General features: G+C 41.3%; 1 protein-coding gene and 1 pseudogene across 5 annotated transcripts in view; one reads left to right on the plus strand and one right to left on the minus strand.

Annotated features, from left to right (window-relative positions):
- Nucleotides 1-4,361: 4,361 nt before the first annotated feature.
- On the minus strand, nucleotides 4,362-4,463 carry LOC131905413 (small nucleolar RNA SNORA70; annotated as a pseudogene).
- An 8,336-nt stretch (nucleotides 4,464-12,799) lies between these two features.
- Stil (STIL centriolar assembly protein) overlaps nucleotides 12,800-23,874 on the plus strand; it is a 48,226-nt gene continuing 37,151 nt past the window's right edge. For 3 of the 5 annotated variants that reach the window (XM_059254725.1, XM_059254726.1, XM_059254727.1), the window contains exons 1-5: nucleotides 12,800-13,036; nucleotides 15,613-15,696; nucleotides 17,814-17,921; nucleotides 22,495-22,607; nucleotides 22,907-23,094. In XM_059254725.1, the coding sequence (XP_059110708.1) occupies nucleotides 15,686-15,696; nucleotides 17,814-17,921; nucleotides 22,495-22,607; nucleotides 22,907-23,094 (420 nt within the window). In that variant the 5' untranslated portion in view covers nucleotides 12,800-13,036; nucleotides 15,613-15,685. The remainder of the gene's footprint in view (nucleotides 13,037-15,612; nucleotides 15,697-17,813; nucleotides 17,922-22,494; nucleotides 22,608-22,906; nucleotides 23,095-23,874) is intronic. The other 2 variants (XM_059254728.1, XM_059254729.1) reach the window with 2 other exon arrangements.

The following is a 23,874-nucleotide window of genomic DNA, read 5'->3' on the forward strand; positions in this document are numbered from 1 at the left end:
AGGCGCCGGCTTCCGCTCGCGGTTCCGGTCCTTCCTAATGTAGCAGAAGAGCCGGGATTTTTTTCGGTATCGGAGGCTGGGTGGATCCTTAGCTAGATCTGTCGTTCTGTCCCCCGGAGTTCCCTTTCCCACGAGAAGAGGCTGAACTGAATAGACAGACAGGTGAATCAATAGGAACAACCTCACTGTTGTTGGGAAGGAAACCAAGGGGAAAACAAGAACAGTTGGTTGAGATCTGCAGAGAAGGCCTCTGAAGAGGTGACCTTGGAACCAAGACCTGAGGGCTGGAAAGAGCAGAGACTAGGATGCAGTGACCCACCGAGAGGAGGGCATGTGGGAAGGCTAGGGCTCTATAGGGAAATGAAAAGTGATAAATGGAGAGTTGAGCCGGTTATGGAAAAGCATTTAGATTATATTCTAGCCACAGTGAAAGCCTTTAAGCATAGTCTTGTTACCCTGATCCCAACCATTAGGATAAAATCTTAACAGAGAAGAGTCTAAAAACTGAGCCTGGATGAACACAAACTTTTGGAAGTTGGAGACAACAGTGATAGCATTTTCATGGAGTTTTTATAGTAACAGAACAAAGTTATAAATCAAGGCTTTTTTCAGATAAGTTAGTGGAAATGATTTATAGCAAAGCTAGTAATCTCTACTTTTGGCCTCAGATGCTATATGATGGCATTCTTAGCCTTTGGGTTTGGAAACTAGGGTTCTGTTTGTACATTACAAAAGGACTTACCTAATAGTCACAAGAATGTTAGGTCACACACAGAGGTGGGCAGTAAATGTCTGTTTAGGGGCTAAGATAGTCTGAGTTTGGCTCTGGACCTGCAGCATTCCAGCTCTCCAAAATCACTGAAGTTGTGATCAGTTAGCCTTGTAGAATGTTTAACACAGAAATGCCTCTTTTTCTTCAAACTTCTGTTGACAGGTAGGAAAATCTGGAGAATGTGGTGTTCCCAAAAAGCTCATTTGGGGTCTGAGACCATGGATTTCAATTAACTGAAGATGTTTAATTGTTCCAGTGTAGGCAGAGAAAGCAGATGGTTATGTTCTTTCAGGGTTGAGTTTTCAAGGTAAGTACAACAGAGAGGGTCAGGAGGTCTAGAGAGTTGAGGGTATTTATGATAATGTTTAATCAAAACCGTACAGGAAAGCAAATAATGGCATTTGTGGGATGGTAGTGGGAGGTGGCAGGGAAAGGAACCAGGATATTTGAGCACTGACTAGGAAGCGGATACAGTGGCAGGTATTTGATCAAGTGAGCTAGCAGCACAGATGCTGGTGGTCTGTACAGGATGTTGGGAAATGAAATTTCAGAGACTGAGTTTGTGTGATGCCCATCCAACGTGTGACTGTGTGTAAGACTAGAAGGCTGAGGAAGAGTGCATGCCCCTGTTTTTAGAACTGAGTGAGACTAAGAAATGAAGCGTTTGAGACAGTGACCAGAGGTTTAAATGATAGCTAACAGACAAGGAAGGTGGTAATTAGCCCTCTGATTACCCTCACTTTCTCTTCCTTCTGGTACTCTTTTCTTCCTTCACCCTAAATTCCCTGGCCGCCTCCACATCTTCTGCTGTCCTTTCCTCCCTTGTGTTTTGTTTTCCCTCACTTATTCCCTTCCATCTCCTTCTATTCCCATTTGTAACTTTCTTACATTCTCCCTGTCAACTTCTTTTTTCCCTTCTTTCATTTCACCCTTTTATCTCTTTGCCTTTTTGTGGGGAGGAAGGGAAACAGGATATGACCTTTATAGAGCTTATCCACCAGAATGGAAATAATGTCTGTAAAAACCCAAGTGTTTGTTTCTATAACTTCATTACAATTAAAATTCAAACAGTTTTTAAAAAGTCAACTCAATCAAAAATTTTTACAGAATCAATAGCTTCATTGATGACACAGGAACATTTAAATATGGCAGGAATTTGGTTGGTTAGAAAGCTAATTAAACTTTTCAACAGGCAAAATTTGTGGGATTTGCAGAGAGGCTGGAATCCTCAACATTAGACAGCTGAAGAGAGCAGTGCTGAGGTACTCAGGAGCCCGGGCATCCTCCCACAGACGCCCTCTGTGCTCCCTCTTCCCACCTCTGCTCTTCTTTGTGCTTCTCTCAAATTCCTTCCTCCTCTACTTCTACAATGTCTGTTTCTTCCAGCAAGGAAGAAAGAATGGGATTTTCCAATTATTGCTAGAGAAGAAATCTAATTAATAATTTATTGTTAACATTTTTCCAACATACTTCATATATTGTTTATTGAACCCTATCATAGCTAAAGTCTCATGTATAGCAACATAATTATTGTTCAGTAAACTTATTTTACAGAAGAAACCTGAAGTCAAAGACTGAAGCAGAAAGATGATGAGTTTGAAGCCAGACCTTTTATTCCCAGGACTCAGGAGGCAGAGGCAGGTGGATCTCTGTAAATTAAAAAAAAAAAAAAAAAAGGCCACCCTGGTCTGGTCTACACTCTTAAGTTCCAGACCAGCCAGAGTTACATAGTGAGACCCTCTATCTCAAAAACAACAACAAAAACCAGACAGCTTGATACACAATTGTAATTGTAACAGTTGGGAGGTGGAGGTAAGAAAAGCAGTCCTTCAAGGCTACCTTCAACTGTATATTGCAAGTTCTAAGTCAGCGTGGGCTACAGCTAAAGAGGCTCTGCTTTAAAAAGAAAAAAAGAAAAAAAAAATCCCAACAGGTAGTGGTAGAGTACACCTTTAATCCCAGCTATGAGGTGGCAGAGGCAGGTGGATTTCTGTGAGTTCAAAACCAGCCTGGTCTACAGAGTGAGTTCCAGGACAGCCAGGACTATACAGAGAAACCCTGTTTGGGGGAGAGAAAAAAATCCAAAGCCAAAATTAGCACAAGGATATTTTAGCAATAAGAAGCTAGGAGCTTCTGAGTTTGTGTCTTAGCCTGTGAAAAAGCGGAGCACATGAAACTTGAAAGAAACAAAACTAAGTCCACACTCTCCATTTTCCCAATAGAAAGCAAGTGCCTTGTCTGGGGCATTGCTTCACTTTTGAGTGATATTAGGACGGAGAGGATGACTGTTGAGGACCAGCTCACCGAGAGTGTGAGGCCTTTCATTAAGTCTTATTGCTGCTAATTATTCTCTCTGGCCTAAGAGAACTACTATGAAGCCCTGCACTTCAGTTTTCTCTATACTGGGAAAAGAGTAAAATGAAAACTTTTTTCATCTAGGGCAGTGGTTTCTCAACCTGTGGGTCATAACCCCTTTGGGTTCAAGCAACCCTTTCATAGGAATCACAGACCATCACAAAACACAGATACTCATATTACAATTAATAACAGTTGCAAAATTTTAGTTATGAAGTAGCAATGAAAATAATTTTATGGTTGGGGGTTACCACGTGAGAAACTGTAGTAAAGAATTGCAGCATTAGGAAGGTTAAGAACCACTGGTCTAGGGCCATCAAGAATGCTCAGTGGGCAGCCGGGCGGTGGTGGCGCACGCCTTTAATCCCAGCACTCGGGAGGCAGAGCCAGGTGGATCTCTGTGAGTTCGAGGCCAGCCTGGACTACCAAGTGAGTTCCAGGAAAGGCGCAAAGCTACACAGAGAAACCCTGTCTCGAAAAACCAAAAAAAAAAAAAAAAAAAAAAGAATGCTCAGTGGGTAGGTAGCCAGGCAGCGGTGGCACACGCCTTTAAATCGCAGCATTCAGAAGGCAGAAGTAAGTGGATCTCTGAATTTGAGGCCAGCCTGATAGCCAGGGCTAGGCAGAGAAACCCTATCTCAGGAAAATAAATAAAGTTCAGTGGGTAAAGGTACCTGCTACCAAGACTCACAACCTGAGTTTCATCCCCAGAACTCATGGTAGAAGGTGAGAACTGACTCCTGAAAGTTGTCCTCTGAACTCTACATATGTGCTACACACAAAATAAACAACTAAATACATGTAACTTGTTTTAGACTGGACATGAGACATACTACTGAACATGATTTGGTGGGGTATAGTGGATGGAAGCCCTCAATTCAGAGTCCCCCACTTGTCCAGGGGACCGTGATTGTGGATATAGTTGACCCTATAGCTATCAAGAATGAATGATTTCTCCACCACCACGTCCTCAAATTAATCTGCATTAAACTTGGTGAAGCCCCACTTCTTTAAGATGTGGGTCTTCTGGTAGCCCGGGAAATTGAAGTTGGCTCTAGGCAGGGCTTCAAACACTTGTTCCTTATTCTGCAGCTTAGTGTAGATTCACATGATGACCTGGCCACTGTGAACCCTGTTCACTGTACCCTGAGGCTTCCCAAAGGCAACCTGCATACCTGTCTGGAGCCTAGATTGGGAGCAACATTGAGATCAGAGATGAGAGTAGCCACCCGGAAATTGTCCCCAAGGTCCCTTAGAAACAACCATATAGGCAACAGGCTGTGTACGTGCTCAAGGAGGCTGCTGTTCACAGACACTGCACACCAGGTAGATGTAATTTTTAAAGGTTAAAAAAGAAAAAAAATGGGGTTAGACCATATCTTTTTTTTTTTAATTAGAAAAGGGGCCAGGCAGTGGTGGTGTATACCTTTAATCTCAGCACTCAGGAAGCAAAAGCAGGCAGATCTCTGAGTTTGAGGTCACTCTGGTCTACAGAGCTAGTTCCAGAATAGCTAGGGGCTGCACAGAGAAAACCTGTCTCAAAAAATAAAAAAAAAAGTAAATAAAAACAATTCTTAGCTTGTAGGTTATAATTTACTGACAATCTGTGAAGTCCATTCCAAGCTCAGAAGGTTCCAACCATCCAGCTAAGACAGAGGCTTCTGAAAATAAGGACAACCAGTCATATTAGAAAGAGGTATCAGGAGTATAAAACAGGCCGTATTAAGCTGAGCATGGTGAGCCCTGCCTGTAATCCCACTACTCAAGAGATAGAAATAGAAGGATCAAAAGTTCAAAGCCATTATCAGCTAAATAATGAGTTTGAGCCAGCCTGGGCTACATATGACTCTGAAAGGCTTGCTTGCGAAATGGCCTTATGGATAAAGATCCTTAACCATGCAAGCCTGACAATCTGAACTCAATCCCTGTGGAACCCACAGTGGAAGGAGAAAAGGTTTTGAGGGTTGCCCCCTGATCTCCACTTGTATGCTATGGCTTGCATATACAAACACATACCAAATACAATGATTGGTTATTGCCTTGGCTGGCCTAGAACTGGTAGATTAAGCTGACCTCCAATTCACAGAGATCTGCCTGGCTCTGTCTCCGGGTTGCCTTTTTTACAAGCAAGTTAAGCTACTTGCTGCCAAACCTGGTGACCTGAATTCAATCTGTGAAGCCCACGTGGTGGAAAGACACACAATTAAGAAACGTTTTAAGAATATTTAAAAATAGAAATAAAAAGATCGTATCAAAGTAAATGTGCCTTATTCTCTTTTGTGCATATTCCCCTAGGTGACTACTACATCTCCTCTAGCAACTGGAACTATCTATAAGGTCTTAAGGGTGTGAGGTCTGTGAGAAGAGTCTAGGCCACCATTGGCTAACTTCTAAGGAAGGCCTTGAGTCAAACACAAAAAGACACTCTTTGTTGCTTTCATAGTAGAGTACCAGAACAAAGAATTCCACTCAAAGGTTTGGGTCCAAAACTTCCTTGAATACTTACATATATCAAGATATAATGATTTTTCTGTTTCTCCCTGGACCACTGGCCACAGTAAGTTGAGTAATGTTTTGCATCCTGCCTATCATCTGCCAAGTGATCCAAGCAACAAAGGAAAATAATATTTTATGTTGTAAGAAATAAAAAGGAAACTCAATGCATAGCTCTGACAAGGGTTTTACAAGGAGTCATTTGTAGGAAGGGTCAGTCTGGAAAAAAATACTTCATTTCTAGTTGTCTCTTTGAGCATGTTATTATCTATTGCTATTTAGCAAAAGTTAATGGGTTAAAACATCTGGATCCTCGGGCAGCAGGAAGAGATCAGGCCTGTAGGCCTGACTTGGGCTTCTGAAACCTCAAAGCCCACCCCTAGTGACATATCCTCCAACAAGGCCACATGTAATCCCAATCCATCCCATGTAGTGTCACTCCCTGATGACTAAGCATTCAAACATATGAGCCTGTGGGGGGGGGGCATAATTTTCATTCAGACCACCACACTCTTCATCTCAGGATGGGGTCCTGTGAGATTTCTTCTGTTGGCTTATCAACTGGTGTCATCATTGTGCAGTTCTTGTTTAGATGACCGTATATTTTGAGATTTGAGTGCACCTTTCCTGTAATATACAAGACATTGTCTCACAGCAGACCATCTTCTGGCTTTTACAGTCTGTCTCCCAGCCCTGCTTCCCTGGTGCTCTGAGTCTTGTGTAAGGGGTGTGTTGTGGGTATGTCAGTTAGTGTTGGGCATCCCAGTCAGTTTTCTCTGTATGCTGGCCAGCTAGGGATTCCTGTAACTGTCTTGATCTGCTGAGAAGAGCTTCTTGGATGAGGGGTGAGATCTACACTCACATATGGATATAATAAAAAGTATTTAGAATGCAGTTAGAAAGTATATTGGTTCAGGAAAGGAGAACTTCCTATTGAAAGGTTTTATCAGAGATTCTGGGAGGGAGGCCGAGGCAGGAGGATGAAGAGAGCAGGCCAAGCCAGGAAGACTGTCTCATAAAATAACACTTTAAAAGAGCAATATAGCAGTTGTTTTTATTTATTTATTTTTTGTTTGTTGTTTTTCAAGACATGGTTTCTCTGTGTAGCTCTGGCTGTCCTAAAACTCATTCTGTAGACCAGGCTGGCCTCGAACTCAGAGATCCACCTGTCTCTGCCTCTTGAGTGCTGGGAGTAAAGGTGTTCACCCCACTGCCTTTTTATTTTATTACAGTGTGTGTGTGTGTGTGTGTGTGTGTGTGTGTGTGTGTGTGTGTGTGTACACGCATGGGTACACATGCCATAGTGCAGGTATGGTCACAGGACAACTTTCAGGAGTCATTTCTCTCCTCCCAACATCTGGAGCCCAGTGATCACACTCAAGTTGTTAGGCTCAATTGCAAGTGTCTGCCCACTGAGCCATCTCCAAAGCACAAGTAGTTATTTTCAAAAAGCAGTAGTTAAACTTAGAAGTCAAAACTGAAAGGGGAAAGTTGGGTGTTTGGAGGTTTTGGAACAGTGCATAAGAGAACACGGAAGAAGAAAAACAACTGATTCCAACTTCTTGTTCCTGATAGCAGTTAATTCTCCTGGTAAGATTGTTAACAGATACCACCAGATAGAACATTGAAGACTTCCCTGGTCTAATCATGGAGACCATGTTACAGATATACGTATATGTTTAAGGCTGACCACTTGGAACTGATACCAGTTCTAGTTTGCTTCTCTGTTGCTATGATAAACACCAGAACCAAAAGCAACATGGGGAGGAAAGGGTTAGGTGTGGTGGCACATGCCTTCAATCCCAGAAGGCAGAGGCAGATGGATATCTGAGTTCCATGCCAGCCAGGAATACATAGTATGACCCTGCTTTTAAAATAAGTAAATAAACCAGACAGTGGAGGCAAAGTAGGCAGATCTCTGTGAGTTTGAGGCCAGCCTGGTCTACAGAGTGAGTTTCAAGACAGCCAGGGCAACACAAGGAAACTCTGTCTTGAAAAACCAAATAAATAAATAAATGGATTTCAAGGCTTACAGGATACAGCCATGATCAAGTGAAGCCAGAGGAAGAACTTGGGCAGGAAATAAAGCAGAGACCATGGCAGAATGCTCATTTTGGGATGCTGCTTATTGGCTTGCTCAGTTCCCTTTCTTCCAGACCAGGTCAACCTGCCTAGGGATGGCACACCACCCATCATAGGCTGGGACCTCCTACATCAGTTAGGAATTAATAAAATTCCTCACAGACATGGCTTCTGGCCAAACTGATCTGGGCAATTATTTGAGTTTTCCTTCTTTCCATAGTTTTGTGTCAACTTAACAGCTGAAACTAACTATGGCACGATGAAGAGAGTAAGAAAAAATTCCTAGCTAGGCATGGTGATTTTCATGCTTTTAATTCCAGCCCTCAGAAGGTTCTCTGTGAGTTTGGGGTCAGCCTGGTCTACACAGTGAGTTTCAGGAGAGCCAGGGCTACATAGAGAGACTCTGTCTCAAAAAAGAAAAAAGAATTCCCAAACTGGATATATAATACATGCCCATAAGAAGGTAGAAGGATCAGGTGTTTGAGTTCATCCTTAACCTACATCTGTTTGAGGACAGCCTGAGAAGAAATCCATTCTCCAAAACCAAAACTTTTGATGTTAGTGTCTTTGTCCATTTGGGCCATTATAACAGAATACCACAGACTGGGTAGCTTTTAAACAACAAACAGTTCTCTAGTTATGGAGGTGATGGAACCTGAGATGAAGGCACTGGCCCATTCAGTATCAGGTAAGGGCCTGCTTCCATCTTCTTGTGCCTTCACAGGGTAGAGAGGAGAAAGGAAGTACTCCGAGGATCTTTCATAAGAGCAGGACCCCTCACAAGTACTGTCATTCAAGGCCTAGTCATCTAATCATCTGCTTCCCGCCATCACACAGGAGGTTAAGATTTCACCAGCCTTTCATCCCAGCACTTAGGATGCAGTAGCAGGCAAAATCTGTGCATTTCAGGCCAGCCAGAGCTACACAGAGAAACACTGCTCAAAAATTTTTGTCAACATATGAATTTTGGCTAAGACACGGTTACTCTGCAGCAGTTGGGATATAGAACTGTGGACGAATTTTCGCCCTTTATAATTAGCCTTGTACATTGCATAATTGTAATACATTATGTATACAATTTAAAACTCACAATTTTGTTGCATTTTGTTTTTATCCAGCGCTTCAGCGTTTCTGGCCTCATGCATGCTAAGCAAGTACTGTACCACTAAACTACACCCACATACCAAATTAATACATTTTTTAAAGTGTGATACACTTGAAATGGTTCTCTATGAAGCAAATTAAAGCATAATAGCAGTCTTTCTCTGTAAAGGTCAGTAACCATAGGAATTTCAGTGCCTTGGTGTACAATATATATAAACAAGGATCAAAGGACAGCACAGTATGAAGTCAGTCTATTTGACCTGGCAGGGAACCTACCAATAATTCATATTGGTTTTGGATGATTACCCCTTATCACCTAGCCTATAAACAGTACTTTCCTTGTTTTATTCTTGCCACATCATTTAAACTTCCCCTTATTATTTAACACAGAGCTTAGTGCATACCAGGTCCTTGGCAGCATTTGTAACTGATTTCATTAAACTTCTGCCTTTTCTAACTTAACAAATCAGTTCCCTTAATCTCTTCCAACATAGGGTGGTGCTGCTCCTTTATTAGTAATGTTACTACAGTATACCTAGAGTAATAATGTTTGACAGCTGTTTTTTTTTTTTTTTTTTTTTTTTTTTGGTTTTTCAAGACAGGGTTTCTCTGTGTAGCTTTGCGCCTTTCCTGGAACTCGCTTTGGAGACCAGGCTGGCCTCGAACTCACAGAGATCCGCCTGCCTCTGCCTCCCGAGTGCTGGGATTAAAGGCATGCGCCACCACCGCCCGGCTTGTTTGACAGCTGTTTAAAAGACATACACACACGCACTCTTTCATAATAGTGTACGATATCTAGATAAAGAGAATGAATTTCAGAAAGACTAAATGGCACAATTGGGGCTCGCACTATACCATTACTCAAAGAAAATGTCTAAAATACTGGAATTAAAGCTTTCCTAAACATAAGCCAAGTCATTCCACTTCTAAAACAAAGCCGTTAAAATTTTCATTTTTCAGAAGCCTTTTATTGGGCCTCGTATTGCAACACAAGGGGGCAGCACAGAAGAGTGCCTTCCCAGCTGATTCAAAAAGTGAGGGAATAGCCTGGTTATATAGCAAGGAGGAGGGTGCAGATGTGACATGCAAATGAAGAATTGTATTTGTACCAGTAACAACCATATTTCAAGTTCCACCAATCACAGGCCTCATTTTGCACCAAATATAAACTTTCTGCTGCACCGCAGGGGAAACGCCTCCCCAGATGACCTAGATGACCTAGGTGAGCCAGGTCCTCTGATATTCTCTGAGGTTTGTCTTAAATGGTGTCCTCCAGGGCTGGTGCAGGTTCTCTGGTGAGGTCATGCTGGAGAAAAACCTCTCTGTGAAGTGTTGTTCAGAATGGCTGTAAAGAGCTGGGCAGTGGTGGCGCACTCGGGAGGCAGAGCCAGGCGGATCTCTGTGAGTTCGAGGCCAGCCTGGTCTACAGAGCAAGATCCAGGACAGGCACCAAAATTACACAGAGAAACCCTGTCTTGAAAAACAAACAAACAAACAAAAAACAAACAAACAACAAAAAAAACCCAGAGTGGCTGTAAAGAATCTAAAAGAGGTGGGCCTGTTGGGTATGATGGATATGCCTATAACCCCAGCTACTCAGGTGGCTGGGTGGAGATTGCAAGTTCCTGGCCAGCCTAAGTAATTTACCAAGACCTTGTCTCAAAAGAAAAAAGGGCTGAGGACATAGCTCAGTCACAGAGCACTTACTTAAACATGTACAGGGTTCTGAGGTCCATCCCCAGTACTTCAAAGAAAAATAAGTAAATAAAAATGAACAGCCAGGCTGTCTTCAGGGCAGTCTTCTTGTTTGCCAAGGATGATCATTCTTTATCTTGGTCAAAGTATTTGTGCATTTGAGGGTGGGGATGTAGCTCAGCAGGTGAGAATGCTTACATAACATACACAATAGTATATACATTGTGCCGCAGAATGGCATAAACCAGGCATGGGGGCCCATGCCTATAATCCCGACACTTGAGAGGTAGAGGCAGGAGGATCTGGGTCATCCTTGACTACATAGTGAGTTCAAGTTCAACTTGGGCTATATGGGACCCTGTCTCAAAAACAATTATTTATACATAACATTAAATACACATTCTGCTTAGAAATCCAGTGTCAATAAAATGTTTAATTCATAACTTGCTGACATGTGATGTGTCATGCTGTTTTAGTTGTTCAAAAGATAATATATGCTTCAGCTCTTCCTTTGTTCCCCCCCTTTTTCATTTTTTTTTTTTTAAAGATTTATTTATTTATTATGTATACAGTGTTCTGTCTGCTTATACACCTGCAGGTCAGAAGAGGGCACCAGATCTCTTTATGGATGGTTGTGAGCCACCATGCTGGGAATTGAACTCATGACCTCTGGAAGAACAGCCAGTGCTCTTAACCTCTGAGCCACCTCTCCAGCCTCTGGTTTTTGTTTTTTTGAGACAGGATTTCTTTGTGTGGCCTTGTCTAGAACAAGCTCTGTAGACCGAGCTGGCCTCGATCCACCTGCCTCTGCCTCCCAAGTGCTGGGATTAAAGGCGTGCACCACCACCGATGGGCTTTTCTGTTTTAAAGATTTATTCATGTGTATGTGTGTTTGTGGCAGCCAGGGGTGGGAGTGCCCAAGGAGACCAGAAGAGGGTATTGGGTCCCCTGGAGCTAAAGACAACTGTGATCCACCCAGCTAAGCTCAGGTCCTCTGCAAGAGCAGCAAGTGCTCTTAACCACTGAGCTATCTCTCCAGCCCCAGATTTTACTTTTTAAAGTATTTATTTATTGTGTGGTGCTAGTGCCTCAACCAAGGGCCCCTGCACACGCTGAGCAGGTGCTCTACTACTAAGCTGCAACATAGCCAGTCTGCATCCCAGAACAGCCTCAGATTCAGAGAGAGAGAGAGAGAGAGAGAACACAGCACCTCCCACCTACTTTCCCTTATTTTTAGCATCCTATATTAGTATGTACATTTGTTTCAGTTAATCCAGCATCGATACATTATTACCTACAGTCTTTAATGTATTTAGATTAGTTTTCACCTGCCTTTTAAAAAATACACAAATCTAAAGTTTAATGTTACACGAACTAATCGTAAGTACACGTTTGCTACCTTCCCCTAACATTATAGATGTACTTTCGCCTTTTTGATTTTTAAGATTTTTTAGTACAATGCCTGATCATCTCTTAAATATACCTAACATGGACCTCTGGCTTCCACGTGCGAATGCAAAGGTACACGCACACAAATCACACACCACAACTGTCCCCAATATTATTAGCACTGGGAATAAATATAAATGCAAGAGGTTTTCTTGTTAAACGAGAAAGAATTTTCCCAAATTGGTAAGATCCTACTTAGGAACAAACAACCTTCTTTATCTCTGTCCATTAAGGTAAAGGGGTTGAAAACTTTTTTTTTTTTTTTTTTTAATCCCGAGACAGGGTCTCATGTAAACCAGGTCGTTCCTGGATTTGCTCGGTATCTTAGATGCCTTGAACTGCAGATCCTTCTGCCTCCACCCACCTCTTGAAGGCTGGGATTACGGCGGTGCATTACTACTACACCCGACTCTAGTCTTTTTTGAGACAGGGTCTATAAACAATCCCAGCTTGTCTGGAACTCACGGCATCCTCCTGTCTCAGCACTTGCTTCAGTAGAGTGCAAGGATTACAGGAGAGAACCACTAACTCGAACGAGAGAGCCCTAGACCTTAGAGCGCAATCTGTGCTGGGAGCACTTCCGGCTAGTCAGCAGGGATTTTTTTTTTTTTTTTTCCTAATTGCGCATGCGTTTGGCCAAACCATCCCGGAACTTAACCGTTGCTGAAATGAAGGTTTAAATCCTCCGAGTTGTGATCCGGAGCTTTCGTGGCGCCCTGGGTTCTCCAAAGAACCTTGGGATTGGGCAAACTAATCCAAGACCGGGATCCGATTGGCTGTCACAACAGTACGCCGCGGAGACGTTGCGTGACGCTATTAGTACCGCCCCTGTCGCGGGACTGGCCGGGCTTCTGGCCAATCAGCAGGCGTGGCGCGCCCTTCGGTTTCCTCCAGCCGGAGTTTGCCGCCTGGGTTCCCGCGACCCCAACGTCCCAGAGGCGGGGCCACAGTCATCTGGGACGCCTTTTGGAGCCGGCCTTTGGGTGCCCAACAAACAATTCCCAGCTTGGCGGCGGCCGTGACGAAGCGACCGTGGATCTTCGTGCTCCTCGTTCCCCGAGGCGCCCTCCGGGCCCGGGAAGTGCGGTGAGTAACAAGCGGCCTAGGAGGGTCCGAGTTAGGGCGCTGGGACGGGTGACCACAGAGCTGCCAGGGGAGAAAGAAAGCGGACCTCAGAACCTTGCCTGCTATCTGCTAAAGAACGTAAAAGAGGTTTACGTTTGTGACGCGCCTCAGATTGCTTTTACTGCAAAATTTTCTTGGGGACTGAAACTCTGATCCTTGCTCTTGCATTCTTTACGCGATCTGGCCCAGACTGGGAGAGGGATCAGTTAGTGTTTATAGTCGGTGGTCTACAGGGAGTAGACCTATGTCAGAAGCGAGGTGTGAAATACTGTGTCAGGACATAGAGTCAGTGATGTCACCACGAGAGACTTAACATTCGAGTTGGAGTTGGTTTAGTAGGAAATTGGAAGTAAAAGGGGAAGACAACCTGTGCAGTCCTATCGGAGACTGCTGATAGATGGTGGATGAATGACTAGGAATTATTTTTGCAGCGATTGGGTATGACTTAACTATGAAGGGTTTTTTTTTTTTTTTTTTATTCTGTATATGAAGAAAAGCCATTGACTTTCTGAGCAGGAGAAAAACTTGTTCATAGACGCATTTGTGTCTGCACTGGAGGAGGCCGATGTGGTCAGCTAAGGTGGGAGGATGGAAAGAACTTTCTATGGGTAAGAGGGAGAAGAGGTGAGGATGACTTGCTGGTTCTTGTTTGCTACATGATGATAACATTACCTGGGGAGAGTATTTTTGCTAGGTACACGTTTTATACAGTTTTGGCCATTAGTTTTATGTAATACTGTCAGCGTAAACTAGTCCATCAAATCTCATTGATTGTTTTCAAACGAGAAAGGCCTAATGCATAAAAGAAGAGACAGACAAGGCATTTAAAACACTCCTGTTAGTGAAGAAAAATGGCACTTTATATATTTTGTGGAGGTAGTTATCAGTGTGATTACTGTTACTATGACAACCAAATGCTAAAGAAAGGCGCTTTTTTTTTTTTTTTTTTTTTTTTTTTTTTTTTAAGCCTGTATTTCAAGAAGGTCAGATATCTCTATGGGGGACTTTTAGTTGATCTTTAAAGGTCATATACTGCAGAATTTTGTTCATGCAAATATTTTCAGCCTTGGACATTATGGAAAAAGTCTCTTCTAAGTGACTTACACCTGTGTTAGTAATCCTTTAGAAATTATCTTGAGTCAGATAATTCCTTTTAAACATTCTGTTTAAAGTTTAAAATTTACTTTGTGTGTGCACACGCACACATACATACACACACTACATTGCACGTGTGGAGGTCTGAGGATGACTTTCAGGGGTTGGGTCTCTCCATCCACTGTAGGTCCTAGGAATCAAACTCAGTTTGCTAGTTGTTTTGGCAGCAAGCACCTAACTCTGAGCCATCTTATTAGCCCTAGATTTTTATCTCTTGTATTATTACTGTTATTGTGGTGTGTGTGCGTGCGCGTGCGTGTGTGCATGCGTGCGCTATGTGTATGTGAATGAGTGCAGGAGTCTGTGTCCCACTGAGCATTTGTGGGGTTCAGAGTACAACTTCCCAGAGTCTGTTCTTTGTCATCGTGCATTCTGGGAATTGAACTCAGGTCACTATCCTTGCACAGCTAGTGCTCAGTTGCCTCAGCTGCCTCAGACAATATCTTTTTGCTAAAACTGAAACAGTGCACAAAAAGTTAAAACTTAAGACTTAAAAAATACAGTAAATGATGGCTGGCTTGGTGGTGTATACCTGTATCCCACAACTTGAGAGGCAAGCCTCATAATCCTCAGAAAACCACACACAAATATCAAACAGGAAAATCTATGAAGAAATTTTATAAACAATTATAATGAACTCACCAACAAACTCACTCTTGTGGCAATAAACAGGAAAATCTTTGTCCCCACAAACTAACTTGTGAAATAATCTGTGTTCATGGTTTGGATACAAATACACACTTGCTGGGTATTCTTACTAATATTTTGTACCCACTCATCCACACAGCAAACCTTTAGTCTCCGCTTCTCTTGAGTTTCAAATCTATATATCTAATTTCATTTAATACTAATGATGCAAAATACAGATTATATAGTCCTTTCTCTATAGGTCAGCATTTACTTTTTTGTTTTTTGAGCAGGGTCTTTTGACATAATGTTGGCTGTCCTGGAATTCACTATGTAGACCAAGCTGGCCTCCAACTCACAGAGAACCATCTATTTCTGCCTCCTGAGTACTGGGATTAAAGTCCTGTGCCATGAGACCTTGTCTTAAAAAAAGAAAGAAAGATATTTTGGGGCAAAACATGTGCATCCTTTAATGAATAGGTATACTAAATTAAATATTGCAGTTTATAGGTTGAATGACTTAAGTATTAAAGAAATCAAAACCTATAACTGTTAACATTTAATCTTTTATTTTTCTGTATATTGGACATTGAACATAGGACCTTGCACTTGTAGGCAAGTGTGCTACATCCCGAGATTTACAGTATTTAATTTTACTAATCCATAGTTACTTTTCATATAAGCAGCTTAATTTTGTTATGTGGTTAAGTAATGTTTCTTCTTCTATGTTTAACAATATTCTTTTATTTCTGTAGAGTACTGAGGACCAGAAATTGAATAAATCACTCATCAAATATAGAGCCTGTAGTTCTCTAGAAAAAGTTCCAGATGAATACCAGGTACAGAAACTTTATTTTATTGATTATATATTTAAATATTTCTTTTTATTTATGTGTATGAGTGTTTTGCTTGTATGTATGTATTTATACCATATACATTCCTGGTGCCCAAGGAGGCCAGAAGAAAGTATCTGATCCCTTGGAATTGGAGCTACAGATGGTTGTGAGCTGCTGTGCATGTGCTGAGGATAAATCTGGGTCCTCTGCTAGAGAAGCAAGTACTCTTAATCACTGAGCCATCTCTCCAGGTCCTATTTTATTTTTTTGAGTCAAGTTATGTAGCCCTGACTGGCCTCACACTCACCCAATTCTTCTCCCTCATCCTCACAGATGCCAGAATTATATGCATGTTCCACTGTGCCTGGCTGTTTAGTTATTTGAGATGGGGGTCTTGCTATGTTGCAGAGGCTGATCTTGAAACGTGGGACTCATTTAAATACTCTTTCCTCAGCTTCTCAAGCTTTGGGACCTCAAGCACATGCTACTATGCCTGGCTTCAAAATATTTTTTTCACGCAGTGTTTTATTGCAGCTACCCACATTATCTTGAGACAGCATACTGGAAGAGAAAAAACACAGTCTTCGGAATCAGGAATATCTGGCTCCACATTTAATTAGGTGGATTCCTTGACCTAGTTCATTCACTATAAGATGAGGATGGTGATCACTTTCTTTCTTTTTTTTGGTTTTGTTTTGTTTTGTTTTTGAGACAGGATTTGTCTGTGTAGCTTTGGAGCCTGTCCTGGGACTCGCTCTGTAGACCAGGCTGGCCTCAAACTCACAGAGATTCACCTGCCTCTGCCTCCCAAGTGCTGGGATTAAAGGCATGAGCCACCACCACCCGGCTGGTGATCACTTTCTAATCAATTACCGGGAAGGTATTAAATATGTTTATTGAACTAAAGGAACAGGCATATGGTAGGTACTTAGTAAATATTAGCTCCCTTTTCTTTCTCACTTAATGACAGATGTTTCGTTGGTGAAAAATTACCTAAACTAAGGTTGTAAATTAGAAGATTACTTACTTCCATCCTAGAGGAATGGAAAAGTGTTGGGGCCCCTTCTTTCTAAGCACTGAGTCCTTGCCGGCAATCATCTCACATTGGTCATCCCAAGTTTCTCCATGTTTCCCTAAGCCTTTCCTTTTATGTGGAGTAGGAAGGAGGAGCTGGCCACCTGTCCCTGCTTTTCTTAGTCTGTTATTCCATGGAGGACCTGGCAAACTGGCTTGGGTGATTTAGTTCTTTGGACCATTTTATTGCCCCTAGAGAGGAACAATTAATGCTGGCATATGGATTTTCTTTCTCTTCTACACTGCAGTTATGCCCATGGGGAGCTTTTATATTCTCTACTGCTTCCTTTATGCCAGATGTTCTTGATAAAGACAATAGGAAACATGATCAGGGAGGCGATCATATTTCTTTTACTTTAATCTTGAGCCTTCTGTTGTATCATACTACTGCACTATTTTCTTTCTTTCTATCTATCTGTCTATCTATCTATCTATCTATCTATCTATCTATAGACAAGGTCTCCTTCATAGCCCTGGCTTTCCTGGAACTCACTATATAGACAAGGTTGATTGGCCTCAAACTCAGAGACCTACTTGTTTCTGCCTCCCAAGTGCTAGAACTAAAGTTGTGTGCCACCATTCCTGGTCCCATGCAGTTTTTTTTTAATTAATAAAAGTACAACAAAGAGGTATTGATCAATCAATTGTCATGTTGTTAATAAGTGTTATAGTTAAGATTTCAGCTGACATGACCCTTTCTTTATGGTGCCTTAGCACCATATTGTAGATTGATCTTTAAAGGTACTGTAGACTGTGGAAAATGAAAGGAAAAAAAGACAACATTGAACACTTAGCAATGAATTAGAAATTATTTTAAAGCATTTTATATATGTGTTCAACGTAACTCTTCAGGGAATCACTGCTGTTATTTTTTTTTTTTTTTTCTTATTCAAGTCCTTCCTATGGTTCCCCTCAACTGTTTTAGGCAGGCCTGGAATTCCTAGTCTTGGCCTCCTAAGGACTTGGAATGCCTGACAAAGAGAATTAACTGTTTCTTATAAAATTTATACTGTTTGCTATTCCTCATACTATAATTTTTTTTAAAGGTTTTCTTCAACCAAGATGGTACCTTTCCACTTTCCCCCATCAAAATTGGCACTTTGGAACCCAATGCCAATTGGAGATTTCATCTGCTTGCATCTCAGTTACTACAGGTATGTTTCTCTTTTGAAATCAGACCAGTATAAACATGAATCATAAAAGAATATGTAAGACAAACTTAATTGTTATTACTAGTTACAAGTTGGGCTGCCTAAATCCCAAAGTCCTTTTTTTTTTCCCTTTTGATTTGTGTGTGTGTGTGTATGTGTGTCCACTTGTAGAAGCCAGAGGTTGATGTCTATTGTCTTCCTGTATTGCTCTCTACTTTATCTTTTGAAGCAGGATCTCACTGAATCTGGAGCTTACCTTTTCAGCTAGATTGCTGGCCAGCTTCCCCCAACTCCACTCCACCAAACTCTGGGGTGATACAGATGCCACTGTTCCCATCTTTTATATGGATATTGAAGATCCAAACTCAGGTCCTTGTGCTTGCCTGGCAGGAGGAGCCAGTTCCCCAGACTCTAAAATCTGAAGCTCGCATTGATAAGATGACTGAGCAGGCAAAGGCACCTGCCCTCAAAATCTGAAACTTGTTGACTGTCAACAAGATACTATAAAGAGCTACATTCTACATCTTAGCCACATACAAAATACAGTTATATAAAAATTACCTTCAGACTATAGGTGTTTATAAACATAAATGAATTTCATATTTAGATTTGAGTTCCATCTCTAAGATTTTGTATATGCAAATAGTCTCAAACCTGAAGTACTTGTGGTCTCTAGTATTTCAGGTAAGCTACTCTCAACCTGTATTCATTTTTTTTTTCACTAAAAGTTTCTATCAGATAAAAATTCCATCTCTTTGTTAAATCTTCCTTATGCTTTTGAGAAATAATCCCAGTTTCATAGTTAAAATAGTCTGCAAGTCTAAGGTTCTGAATATTGTAGGAAATGTCTCTTGTACTTCAGCATGGTGTCTGTGTGGAACCCTGAGAAGATAGAGCTGAGATGGAATTGGTCAAGTTAGAAGGCCTATAATGTAGTTCTCTATAGGACCTTTTGAAGGAAGTTTAGATTAAAGTAATAGTAATCATTTGAGCTGTTGTGTCTAAGGACTTACTTGCTAAAAGAAGTATACTACAGAGGCTAGGTTGTAGTGTAGAGAGCCAAGTCAGTCTGTTTGTAGGTACTTGTCAGTAATCATGGATTTGTTTTGTTTTGCTTTGTTTTTTTTTGGGACAGGGTTTCTCTGCATCCTGGCTCTCAATATGTAGACCAGGCTGGCCTCTGCCTCCAGAGTGCTGGGATTAAAGTCATGTGCCACCACCACCACCACCCAACTTAGACTTTTGCCTTGGTGATTTAAGGTACTCTTAATTGGAATCAGGCTGTCTAGACCCTCAATTCCTGATCTATCAATTCTTTTGTTTTTTGTTTTTTTTCTTCTTTTTTGGTTTTTCAAGACAAGGTTGATCCTAACCAATTCTTATTTAAATGACTTCCATAAAGTAGTCAAAGATCAGTTTACTTAATTATAAAATAAGTTTAAAAGTACCATGAGAGGATCATGTGTAGCCTCTGGAGTGTTTCATATACTTAGCATGCTAAGTAAACACTCCACTGTAGGGTCAACACATGATCCTTTCCTGGTACTTTTAAATTTTTTCCAGACAAGATCTTTCTACATAACTCCGGGTGGCCTGGAACTTACTATGTAGACCAGGCTGGCCTTAATTATTAATTAAAATCACAAAGATCTGCCTGTGTCTAGGTGTGTGCCACCATCCTGGTCTTTTTTTTTTTTTTTTTGATTTTTTCGAGACGGTTTCTCTGTGTAGCTTTGCGCCTTTTCCTGGAACTCACTTGGTAGCCCAGGCTGGCCTCGAACTCACAGAGATCCACCTGGCTCTGCCTCCCGAGTGCTGGGATTAAAGGCATGCGCCACCACCACCCTGTGGTCTTTTTTGTTTTTTTGAGACAGGATCTCACTATTAAGCTAGAGTTGAACTTACTATGTAGTCCAGGCTGACTTTAAACTTTCTGATCCTCTTGCCTTGGCCTCTTGAGTGCTAGTATTATAACATGCACCACCATTCTTGGCCTTATAGACTTTTCAAAAGATTAAATGAGAAAGGCTTTGTAAAATAGTTAGCATAGGACCTGGAGTATAAATTATTTACTAAATAGTGTTTATTAGGTGTAATAAGAATAATCAGCAGTATTCAGATCAGAAGAAAGAACAAAACAAAGGTTTTGTTGGGGTTTTTTGTTGTTGTCGTTGTTTGTTTTCTTAGACAGGGTCTTGTACAGCCCAGGTTGCCCTCAAATTTTCTATGTAGGTAGGATGGCTTTGAACTTACGAGTCTCCTGTCTGTCTACAAATGCTGGGACAGGCATATGTCACCATACCTGGCTAAAACCAGGTATTTTGAAAACATTTTATGGCATTTGATGATTGATTAAATAGAGAATGGAAGAAGATATACAAGTCAAAATATTCAAATTCTAAAGTAGTTTGCAGAGAATGCTGCCATTGACAAGAAAAGAAGATCCAGTGGGATGGCTCAATATAAGGGCTTTTGCCACCAAGCCTGATGGCCTAAGTTAGATCCCTTGGACCCACATGGTGGTGGGAGAGAGCCAATTCCTGCAAATTGTCTTTTTTTTTTCCCCTCCTCACACATTATGTTAGATGTACAGGACCACCCCTTCTCCAACTCCACAAATAAGTAAGTGTAATAAAAAATTTAAGGAGAGTCTTGGGGCTAGAAAGATAGCTCAGTGGTTAAGAGTACTTGCTGCTCTTACAGAGGACCCTGTTTGATCCCTAGTACCCATATTGGCAGTTGATAGCCATCTATAGCTTCAGTTCCAGGGCATCTGTCACCTTATTCCGGCCACCATGGGTACCAGGCACACATGGCTCACATATACACACAGGCACTCCCACACATACATGAAAAAAGACCTGTAGAAGTTTAAGTATTTGTTATGCTTGTTCATTTCCCCCAGTTCTGTTTCTTTTTGTCTTTTCAAGACAGGGTTTCTCTGTGTAGCCCTGGCTTTCCTGGAACTCACTTTGTAGACCAGGCTGGCCTCGAACTCACAGAGATCTGCCTGCCTCTGCCCCTGAGTGCTGGGATTAAAGGTGTGTCACCACCGCCCGCCCGGCTCCTTGCATTTCTTAAGCTTTCTTTTGTTGGCTTTCTGTGCTAATGTATTTTGAATAATTTGTTTTTTAGTTCTCCTGATTTTTCTCCTTAGCTGTGTTTATATATTCATGGGTTTTTGTGTTTTAGTTTTTGTTTTGTTTTTCTTGGCAGCTTGAGTATCCAACCCAGAGCCTGCGCAGGCTAAGCAAGTGTTCCACCATTGAGTTATACCATCCATTTAGGTTGCTTTTTAAATATGGAAATGGATATACCAGATAGATGAAAGGATGTTTATGATGTATATATATAGTTTATTAGATAATAAACAGTTTATCAGATAATAATGTATGCTCATTTCCAGTTAATTATGTAATCTATTGAATTTTTAATCGATTTAATCTTCTATCCCTGTAAGTTCTGAATGATTCTCTTTCAAGCAGGTCTAACCTTGGCTAGGGTGTTGCTCATTGGTAGGTTGCTTTCCTTGCTACATGAAGCTCTGTGGTCATTCTGTAGCACCACATAAACCACCTGCTGGTTCATGCCTTAATCTCAGGAGGTGGAGGCAGGACCAGAAGTTTAAGGTCACCTTTGGCTACACAGGGAGTTTGAGGCCAGCCGGGGGTGTAGATATCCTGTCTCAAAAAATTGAAAAGGGAGAGGGAGAAAGTAAAATAAACACTAGAGTTTGTTTGAGATAGGGTTTCTCTGTGTAGCCCTAGCTGTCCTAGAACTCTCTCTGTAGACCAGGCTAGCCTTGAATTCAGAGATCTGCCTGCCTCTGTCTCCCTAGTGCTGTGATCAAAGGTGTGCACCACTACCGCCTGGAGATTTATTTTTAATCACGTTAGTGTTTATTTTTAATCATGTTAGTGCTGTTGCCAAAAGAATCCAGATCCCCCGGAACTGGAATTACAAGTGATTGTTAGCCACCTGACAGTGCTGAGATTGAATGCAGAACCTCTAGAAGAGCAGTATGAGCTCTTAACTGTGAGCCATTACCCTACCCCACCTTTTTTAAAAATGGGGACTCACTACATAGCTCTGACTGTCTTGAACTCACTATGTAGACCATGTTGGCCTCAAACTCACAGAGATCTGCCTGCACCTCCTGAGCTCTGAGATTAAGGGTGCATGCCACCATGACCAGCTCTTTTGTTTTAAATATATTTATTTATGTTTCAGGAATGCTGTTATTGGACATAAGTGATATGTAAACAAGTGAATGTGACTATTTCTATCAAACTTTATTTACAGGATCATGTTGGCCTCCTAGTTTGTCAGTTTGTGCTCTGGTCCAGGTTAGGCCAGAGTCTGGAGGATATTTGTATCTTTCTTGTCAGCTTATGGCCAATATGGTTTCCAGGTGGCCTTGTCTTTTACGGAGTTACTTTGCAATAACTAGGGATCTCCTGATCGTAATCTTTGTGTACATTTTTTAAATTCTGTTATATCTTAGTCCTTCTATAGAAGGCTTTTCTTTTTGGACATCAGGTATACCACATTCATAAAAGTCTTGCTTATTTTTCAGAAAGCCAAACCTTGTGGTAACTGAGAAGGCCATCCGACTTGCTTATCGTCATGCTAAGCAGAATAAAAGAAATGTGCCATGCTTCTTACTTGGTTCTCTCACAGTGGATGAAGGTAATATATTGTAAAAAAAGTTGTATGGCTGTTGTAGAATGTACATTTGTTTCAGCCAGCTATTGTATGTGCTTTTGCTAATTTCTTTGCTCTACACCATGGATATGAATATGAATAAAACTACCCATTACAGAATTCACGGTGTAGTCATCTATAGACTATAAACAAATCATTTTTTTAATGTAGGATTTTAGTATACTACCATTATGATCAAAATACTTTGCTAAAGTGTAGTTTTGTGTTGTGTTTTATGTTTTTAATTAGCACATTACATAATAGTTGATACTTTTGTTCTGCAGATGAAGAAGGTGTGACATTGACAGTAGATCGCTTTGATCCTGGTCGAGAAGTCCCCGAATGCTTAGAAAGAACCCCCACTGCTTCTCTTCCTGGAGATTTTTTGATCCCCTGCAAAGTTCATACTCAAGGACTTGGTTCAAGAGATCTGATAGTTCATAATGCAGATGATTTCAGTTCAACTTTAAAGGTGAAATTCATTATTAACATTCTTTTTTATAACAATTTTTATTTTTTGAAATTATAATTGCATCATCTCCTCCTTTCCTCCCTCCCCTTCTTCTTTCTTGTTTTTTTTTTGGGGGGGTTGTTTTTTGTTTTTGTTTTGTTTTGGTTTTTGGAGACAGGGTTTCTCTGTGAAGCAATCCTGCTGTCCTGGAACTCACTCTGTAGACCAGGCTGGCCTAGAACTCACAGAGATCTGCCTGCCTCTACCTCCTGAGTGGTGGGATTAAAGGTGTGTGCCACCACCGCCTGATACACCTCCTCTTAACTCTCCCAAATTTATGGCATTAAAAAAAAAAATGTTGGTATAGATACACATATACACTCAGTCTGTATGTTATCTCATTGCCAACTGCTTGATATTGGATAACCCAGTAGTGTGCTCTTCCCTAGGGAAGACTTTCTCCCTTTCTCAACGTTTCTCAGTTGCCCATAGCTCTTTGTCTAAGGTTGAAGGCTCACAAGAGTCCCCCTTTCCATGTTAGCATGTTCATTGGCGGTGTTATCATTTTTTGGGGCTTATTTAGGCAGCTTTGTTGATGAGATTTCATTTGTGTAGCCTCTCTGACATTTCTAGTAGAGACAGTCTCACAGCAAACATCCTATTATCTGGCTCTTGCAGTCTTTCTGTCCTCTTCAGCAATGATTCCTAGGCCTTAAGTTCAGGAGTTGGGTTATAGGTGTACAGTTGGGACTTACTCTCTTTTGATTGGTTGTAGTTTTCTGTAATGGTCTTCTGTTACAA

Source organism: Peromyscus eremicus, chromosome 2 (genome assembly GCF_949786415.1).
Source record: "Peromyscus eremicus chromosome 2, PerEre_H2_v1, whole genome shotgun sequence".
Classification (NCBI taxonomy): domain Eukaryota; kingdom Metazoa; phylum Chordata; class Mammalia; order Rodentia; family Cricetidae; genus Peromyscus; species Peromyscus eremicus.